General features: G+C 44.6%; 1 protein-coding gene across 1 annotated transcript in view; it reads left to right on the top strand.

The window, feature by feature from the left end:
• Positions 1-9,246, top strand: part of EIF2D (eukaryotic translation initiation factor 2D) — a 41,362-nt gene that overhangs the window by 31,759 nt on the left and 357 nt on the right. Inside the window, exons 13-14 of the mRNA XM_006159274.2 lie at positions 5,338-5,458; positions 7,803-7,977. Of these exons, the coding sequence (XP_006159336.1) occupies positions 5,338-5,458; positions 7,803-7,977 (296 nt within the window). The remainder of the gene's footprint in view (positions 1-5,337; positions 5,459-7,802; positions 7,978-9,246) is intronic.

The following is a 9,246-nucleotide window of genomic DNA, read 5'->3' as shown; positions in this document are numbered from 1 at the left end:
AAGTGAGAAATCACCCCCCAGGGAGGATGGCCATGCTGCAATCCCTTCTCTTCCATTCTCCTCTTGGGATCTTGGGCATGCATGCACACACGCCTGGCGTGAGTTTAAGCCACCAGGTCCGGGACTTGAACTGTGGTCGACTACATGGGAGTCCAGCGATATAGCCATTACACTAACTGCTGGTCCCAATACAGTAGGTCTCGTATTTTGGAATAAGAGGGGTAATAGGATCCTGGTCATCTTCTTCCACCTCATTAAACTGTTCTGTTAGGTGCTGGATGATCTCTGAGTTAGACATCTTCTTGAACATCTCTGGGGTCACAGTGCCTAAAGTATGGAGAAGACAAGACACTGTGATCATTTACAAGCACATCTGAAGATGAGACAGGGACTCTGAAAACGAGTGTAGGCAGGTAATCAGAAAACTTGAATCCAAGTCGTTAAGTCTGCTACCATCTGACCACTTATCTATAACTTCTCTAGATAACCCAAAGGACTCAGGCAATGGAAAACTATGGTTTTAAAACAAATCTTCCCCACCTCCCCCCCAAAAAATGGGGCCAGTAGGTGGCATACTGGTTAAGACTGGACTTGCACATGTCTGATCACAGTTCAAGTCCTGGACCTGGTGGCTTGAAAATCACACCAAGCACCATGCGTGCCCAAAATCCTAAGAGAATGAAAGAGAACTGTGATGTGGACATCACCCCTTGGGGGGTGATTTCTCACTTTCCCTCTGACTATCTCTTCCTCTCTGGCGAGTGCACATGCCCTATGACAAAAATCTTAAAACAAAACAAAACAAAACAAAACAAAAAATAACAGGGACCAACAGATGGCATAATAGTTACATCTCTGGACTCCCACGTAGTCAACTGCAGCTCAAGTCCTGGACCCAGCAGCTTAAAACTCACACTGGACACGTGTACATGAGTGCCCAAGATCCCGAGGGGAGAATGGAGGAGAAGGAATTGTGGCATGGCCAGCTCCCTGGGGGTGGGGGGTGGGGTGATTTCTCACTTTCTCTCTCTCTGAAATATCTTTAAAACAAAACAAAGAAAGCAATAAAACCTGGCCAGATGCTGGATTCTTATAATATAACCTGCCTGAGACTATATTAATAAATGAAACCATGGCATCTGAAGATCTGAAGGGGTTCCACGACTTCAGAGAAGAAACACTGGAGAAGTGACTGAGAAATAAGGAGTAATAAAATGAAAAATCATTTTATCTAGCAGGACTAAAGGGTATCTAATGGTCCATTTTCTTTTTTTTTTTAAGAGAGATTTTTGCTATAGGGTGTGTGTGCTTGCCAGAGACACAGAGAGAGGTGGAACCATTATGCCTTCTGCTGGTCCATTTTAAAATCTGTAAATATTATTATCATCACATAAGCATGATTATTTCTCCCCAAAGGGTCTTGACTCCAAACCAACATAGTTCCCTAAAGGATCGTTTCCCCTATTTACCAATGAAAAATATAGTTAAATAAATGAAACTTTTCTTAAGCTTCACCATCTTCCTTTATTTAGAGAATGTTTAATCCTACTAATCAATAAATGAAGGGTTTCATAACAGGAGCAAAAGGCGAAGAATTTCAAAGACACATGAATATTCTTACCTTTACATCCACAAGATCGAATGAAAAAGTTAATGAGCTCAAGGAATCCTGCATCTGGGTCTAGCTTGTAGCTATCCAGCCACTCATCCACCAAAGACTGAAGAAAAAAGATGAAGATGATTTCTATTTCTGGCAATATGACAGAACAGAAATCCTATATGATCTTTTCAATTGAAGCATCAACTTATTAAAATATCTCCATGCTGGGTGTGTATGCATGCATGCCCCAAATCCTGACTGGATGGAGAAATAAGAGAAGAAACTGCAGCATGACCATGCCCCACCAGTCCCTCTCTCTCTGATGAATGCATGTACCCCCTGACGACTTTAAAAAAGGAAAAAACACATATTAAAATGTCTTAAGCATCTTAGAAAAATACATTGCTTGGGCCAACTCCCTGACCTACAGGTTAAGGAAGCCAGATCCCACATAGCTGACCATATAATTAAAATCCTAGCCCAGCAGCCTTGAAAAACATGCTAAGTGTGTGTACATGCAAGTCCTAAATCTCAACAGGATGTCAAGGAATGAAGGAGAAGGATTATGGCATGGCCAGGCTTCACTGGGGACTACTTTTTCCCTCTCTCTCTTTGCCTCTTCTGGGAAGTGCATGTGTCTTCCAGCAATTAAGAAAAAAAAAAATGCATTGCTGAACTAGAATTCCATACAGGCCAAAAATGAGGTAAAGATAGAAATCCTGGGAGATGAACAAGCTAGTGAGGATTTCCTTAAACCATGGAGACCCTGACTTTGTGTCCAAATGACTGCATGGAGTATAAAAAACAGGAGGGAAAGCCCAAGGTCTTTCCAAGAAAAGTAGTTCAAAAAAAAGACTCCTATGTAAAGCTGAGTCCTACAAAGAGTCACATCCTCATGAAAGCACAAATGAAAAATAGACCTACAGAGCAGATGGGACAACAGAAAGACTAGCTTATTGTAACCTTACTGTGAGGGCATAGGAAAAATTAAACTCTCCATTGAAATTTCATAACCACAGCCAGCCTTCAGGTCTAGATTTGTAGTTCAGATTTACCTACCTATAAAATCAGAATAATCTCAATCAGATAATTTAACTTGAAGTGATTTTGAAGTGTCCCCAGGCAATTGCCAAAAGCAAACAAGTTTGTTAAAAGCCCATCTTCAACCCAGGTCTCAAAAAATTTCAACACAGGCCAGCAGGTGGCATGGTGGTTAAAGGCGCTGGACTCCAACATGGTCAACCAGTGTTCAAGTCCTGGACCTGGTGGCTTGCTTTCTCACTTTCCCCCTCCCTCCCTCCCTCCCTCTCTCTCTCTCTCTCTCTCTCTCGTCAAATAAAGAAAAAAAATAACAATAACAAATGGAAATAAATAAATAAATAATTCTTAAAAAAAAAGAGTATAGGCAATATAGGCAAGTTATCCAATAAATAAGCAAGATGTGAGTTTGTCAAAAGTGCTGTAATGACAGGATAATATGAAAAAAGTACGCAAACATTTGGGAGGATGCTACTTTCGTTTTTATCCTGAGTAACTGGAGAAATGCTGGAACTATGATGAATTTGAAAAGATGAGAGGACTCAGGGCCAGCAGATGGCATCCTGGACTCCCACACAGTCGACCACAGTTCAGATCTCGGACCTAGTGGCTTGTTTTCTCACTTTCTCTCTCTGGTGAGTGCATATGCCCTGTAGCAAAATTGGAAAAAAAATAAATAAAAAGGGAGAATTCAAAAGGAAGGAGAGGTTTTGCCATAGGGTGCATGCGCTCGCCAGACAGACAGAGAGAGGCAGAGAGACAGAAAGCGAGAAATCACCCCTCCCAGGAGGAATGGCCACACCGCAAACCCTTCTCTTCCATTCTCCTCTTGGGGTCTTGTACACTCACACACATGCACGGTGTGAGTTTTAAGCCACCAGATCCAGGACTCGAACCACGGTTGACTACATAGGAATCCAGCGACATAGCCATTACACTAGCTGTTGGTGCTTAGATGTGTTCTGTTTTGAACATTTGAGCTAGAGATGGTAACAGGAAATTTAGATGGAAATACTGAGTGAGAAGTGAGAGCCATCAGGGTTAGAAATGTATGTACTTTTTTTCTTTTAGAATTATTTAACTTTATTTATTTATTTGTTTATTTGTTTATGTATTTTAATTTAACCAGAGAGGGACGGGGGTGAGGGTGAAAAAGCAAGCCGCCAGGTCTGGGACTTGAACCATGGTTGGCCATGTGAGAGTCCAGCACTCTTTTTTTTGGAGAGGTTTTAGCTATAGGACATGTGTGCTCACCAGAGGGACCAAGAGATGGAGAGACAGAGAGAGGCGGAGAGACAGAAAGTGAGAAATCACCCCCCAGGGGGATGGCCATGCCACAATCCCTTCTCCATTCTCCTCTTGGGATCTTGGGCACACGTGCACATGCGCCCGGTGTGAGTTTAAGCTACCAGGTCCGGAACTCGAACCACCACTGACTACATGGGAGTCCAGCGACATAGCCATTACATCAACTGCTGGTCCCCCAATGTAACTGTAATTTTAAAACCATTAACTGACATTTTTCTATCCCCCTCTCCTCTTCTCTTCCCAGCCTAAAGTAACTTCTGCTGTACTCACTAATTTTTTTTTTCTTTTTTTGGAGAGGTTTTTGCTATAGGGCATGTGCACGCACCAGAAAGACAGAAAGAGACAGAGAGACAGAAAGTGTGAAATCACTCCTCAGGGTGGATGGCCACGCTGCAATCCCTTCTCCTCCATTCTCCTCTTGGGATCTTGGGCACACACGCACATGTGCCTGGCATGAGTTTAAGCCATGGGGTCCGGGACTCGAACTACAGAAGACTACATGGGAGTCCAGCGACAAAGCCATTACGCCAATTGCTGGTCCCTGTACTCACTACTTTTATATAACCTCTTTAGTCAGAACCCGAATGAGAACATGTGATTTTTTTCCTTCTGTTCCTGGATTATTTCTCTTAACATGTCCTCCGGCCTTGTCCCTGCTACTTTGAATGACAGGAGTTTTCCTTTTTTTAACGGCCAAGGAGTACTCCGTTGTGTACGCACAGGCACACGCACAACATGTTCACTTTATCCTTTTGTCTGTTGGTGACACAGGCTGGTTCCTTGCCTTCCGTGTGAAGACTGCTGTGTGGACATGGGCATGCTGAGGTCTCCACGACACACTGACTTCCTTCCCTTTGGGTCTTCACCTGTGGGATTGCTGGGTCATATGATACAGTTCTAGTTTGGCTTTTTGAAGAACCTCCTTACCAGTTAAAGATATATTCTTGAGACAGGTGGGGACCTCCACAAAGCAGACTGGGTGGAGTCTCAGGCAGCCAAGCCAATGGACAGTTTCCAGGGGCTCAAGTCAATGACATGACACGGGGGTCTAAACCTTGGCTGCACTTTGGAGAGCTTTAAAATTATGTACAAAGTGTGTCCAGGAAGCTCATGGTAAGTGCATATTACGAAAAATACCATGCACCAAAATAAACTCATACTTTGATCCCATTTTTCCTGAGCTTTTGAGGTCTCCTAGTATGCCTGGTCAGGGCACTGCTTTACTTGGTGTGGGTGCAGCTGCCTGGGTGATTCGCGAAATTCCAGTGTGCAGCCAGGATTGCAGACAGTGCCCTGTGAGGTCGGCTTACACCCAGCAGCCTGCTGGCAGTGGGGTATAGGATGTGGTTTCCATAGCTCGATCAGTTCACAACTCATAATTCCTGTTTCAGATGTTTCGAAAAATTACAGCCGGCCTATCAAGTGACCTTTCCAGGACAAGAGCCTGTTGTGAAGAAAGGGAAACTCTATCCAATTGACATCACCCTCGCACAGAGAGCTTCGAATAAAAAGGTACTTTTAAAAGATAGAATGTTTGAAGGTAGTATCTTTTTTTTTTAAGAACTATTTTATTTTATTCTATTCATTGTCATTATTTTACTTCATAAAAATTTTATTGAAGTTGACCAGAGAGAGACAGAGATAAAGAAGGAAAGTAAGAAAGCAAGCCGCCAGGCCAGGATTCAAACCACAGCCAGCCACGTGGGAGTCAGCTCTCTTCACCACTACCCCATCTGCCAGCCCCTGAAGGTGGTAGCTTAACGTCTCACAGATTGTTCATGAAATAGCTATTTCTGTGTGTCTGGGCTGGGCTTTATGTAGAACAGCTAAAGCTGACCCCGACCCCGTTCACTGCACTCAGGATTTTGTGCTGCGACACTTGCTGGGTTCTGGTTCCAAAAGTAAACGACATTTTCTTTTCTATCTTTCTGCTTAGAACTACATTATGGGCTTTTAGCTCTTCCTTGTCATGCTACCTCTTGGGCCTTGCTCAATGAAAACAACTTGTAAGAAAATGCTGAAGGAATTCAGTGTTTAGCTTGGCCATACAACATTATAGGGAACAAATCACGTCTGTCCTCAAATACGTGAAAAGCTGTCCTCTGGAAAAGGAGTGCACTTATTCTGTATGTTTTAAGAAGACGGAACTAGGCTTACTCGGCGGAAATCCCAAGACAGACCTGGGTTCAAGATAAAGAACCTTGTAGTCGTGTGCACCAGAATTAGACCGGGGTTTCATTGCTGCTTGACCAGGAGCAAGTTTCTTAATCTTTTTGCCTTACTTTGCTTATATGAAAAGCGGGAATAATCCCTACCTTGTAAGGCTCAGTAAGGATCCAGTGAAGGATTATACATGGTGAAGCACTTCGAACAGTGCATGGCATATGAGCATTTAATAAATGAGAACCACTAAGGATAACCTTAGTAATAATTAGCAATAGCCACTGTTTGTTTGTTTGTTTATAAAAAGAATCACTTATTTATTTTTATGTATTCATTTGTTTGTTTAATTTGACCAGAGGGGAGAGAGAGAGAGAAAGTGAGAAAGCAAGCCACCAGGCCCAGGACTCGAACCGAGGTTGGCCATGTGGGAGTGTCCAGTGCCTTAACCACCATGCCACCTGCTCGTCCCCTATTTATTTATTTTTGTTAGAGAGATATTTGCTGTAGTACATGTGTACTCGCCAGAGAGATAGAAAGCAAGAAATTGCCCGCCAGGGGAAGGGCCATGCCACAGTCCCTTTCCCGGTCTCTTCTTGGGATCTTGGGCACACTCGCACATGTGCCTGGCGTGAGTTTTAAGCTGTTGAGTCTGGAGACAAACTGCGGTCAACTATGTGGGAGTCCAGCACTGTAACCATTATGCCATCTGCTGGTCCCAGCAGAACGTTTACAGAACGTTTTTAGTTATGTGTCAGACACTATACTAAGCCCTGTTTATATATTCATGTATACTAATTTTTTTCATGTGTTTATTTTTTAAAACTTGATAGAGGGCACATGTACTTGCTAGAGAGAGAGAAGAGAGAGAAAGAAAACGTCCTCCATGGGCGATGGCCACGCCACAACCTCTTCTCTTCCATCCTCCTTTTGGGATTTTGGGCATGTACATACATGTGCCAGCGTGATTTTCATGCTACCAGGTCTGGGACTTGAACCACATGATTGGCTATGTGGGATCCAGCCATCTTAACTACTACGCCACTAACTGGCCCTATGTCCTAGTTTATTTATTAAAAATTATTTAATTTAGGGACCAGCAGGTGGCGTGGTGGTTAAGGTGCTGGACACTCCCACATGGCCAACCATGGTTCGAGTCCCAGACCTGGCGGCTTCCTTTATTCCTGTCTCTCTCTCTCTGTGTCTCTCTCTGGTCAAATTAAAATAAATGAATGAATAAATAAAATTAAATAAATAATAATTTTTAAAAACATTAATTAATTTATTATTATTTTAACTTGCTATAGGGCATATGTGCTTACCAGAGAGAAAGAAAGTGAGAAAGCGAGCTTCCAGGTCTAGGACTCAAACCATAGTCAACCATGTGGGAGTTCTGGACCCCACAGCTTGAAAAAGCACCACGGGAATGTGTGCATGTAGCTCAAAATCTTTAAAGGAGGGAGAAATGGGAGGAGAAAGGATTGCACCGTGACCATGCCCCATGAGGGAGTACTTTCTCTTTTTCTCTCTCTAGGGATTGCATGTGCCCTCTGGCAAGTTAAACACACACACTATAGTTACAGAGGTAGTGAACTGTCAGAGAACACGGGGTGAGGCGGCTGGGGAGGCCTGGAAGGCCCTGGGGAGGGAAGAATGTGCTGTCAGCACCCACCATCTGTCTCTGTCCCCCCCCCAGGTGACTGTGGTCCGGAACTTAGAGGCCTACGGTCTGGACCCGTGCTCTGTGGCTGCCATCCTGCAGCAGCGATGCCAGGCTAGCACCACTGTCACTCCTGTCCCTGGGGCCAGGGACAGCCTCCAGGTGCAGATCCAGGGGAACCAGATCCACCACCTCAGCTGGCTGCTGCTTGGTGAGCATCCACTCTGGAGAGCAGAGCTTGCTTGTTCAACTTGGTCTAGTCATCTCTCTCTCATACGCACACACACATCCATTGAGATTTGAGCAGCTAGTCAGAGATGGAACCAATGTCTGAACCAGATCCTTTGTCCCCTCTCAGAGTCAGTGCTCTCTACCGTACTGTGACAGCAGTTTTCTCCCTAGTCTTCCCTTTTTATAAAACGTTTGTTTCATAAAGGTGCCAAAGGACCATATAGGTTTTTAGAGGATTTGTTGAGCCCAGACTGTGCTCAGCACTCTGGGGCTGTCTGCAGCCACCTCTAATCCCAACGCTGCTGCAGAACTGTTATTTACAGACGAGGAGACTAAGGCCTGGAGAGGCCTTGCCCTGCCATGGCCAGCCTCCACCGCTGCAGCTGGGCCGTGAGCTTGTTTAGACCTTAGAGCCAACTTTTTCCCCACTAACTCTGGGTCATCCAGCTTCCAGTTTGTCCTCAGTTCAAACCATCCTCCACATCCCTGCCCAATTCAGCTTTCTTAAACATGATCACATCATCCTCCTCTAAAAATCTTTTATGCCCCTCTGGTGCCTTCAGAACAAACATCTAAGCTCAGTAAACAAGAGCCTCCCAGCCTGAGCCCGGTCTCCCCGTGGACTCTCTCCAGGAGCTCCCACACCCGTCACAGGCCTCAGCCACCCCGCACGTTCTCCGTCTGCTTTCACCGGGGCTGTCCCCTCGCCTAGTGCCCCTACAACCCAAGTCTGCCAGCCCTCAAAGGCTGCTGGGCCCAGCGTGGGGTTACAGGAGCTCATCCCCAACTAAATCTCACTGGTGTCTGCAGCTGGGCTGATTTTATAGACTATCTAAACCCTCTGCTAATTCGAGGGCTTTTTTTTTTTCTCTTTATCATCATCAAGTCCTAACACTTATAAATGCTCAATAAGCAAATTTATTTTATAGCCTTAGGAGGTACCTAGCTGTTAACTTCTAGAGTTGAGCTCCTTTAAGGGAAGAACCTTACGTGCTGAGAATAAACGTAGAAGAGAACAGATGAGCACACAATTGAATACATATGTATCGTCTCACGAGAAAATTATAAATGCCTGAAAGTAGTTATCAGTGTGGAAATGACTGAAACACACACTTTGGCCTCAAGGTGTAGGACCCAGTGCCTTCCCTGAGAAGCCGCGTTGGGCTGGTGTGGAAGAGCAGATCACACAGTGGAAGTTGTTTCGGCCGAGGCTCGGCAGGCAGGATGGGCACACAGTCAGACCCGACGC

Source organism: Tupaia chinensis, unplaced genomic scaffold (genome assembly GCF_000334495.1).
Source record: "Tupaia chinensis unplaced genomic scaffold, TupChi_1.0 Scaffold000627_1, whole genome shotgun sequence".
Taxonomy (NCBI): domain Eukaryota; kingdom Metazoa; phylum Chordata; class Mammalia; order Scandentia; family Tupaiidae; genus Tupaia; species Tupaia belangeri.
The sequence above is the reverse complement of the archived record's forward strand: the minus strand, read 5'-3'. Positions and strand labels throughout refer to the sequence as shown.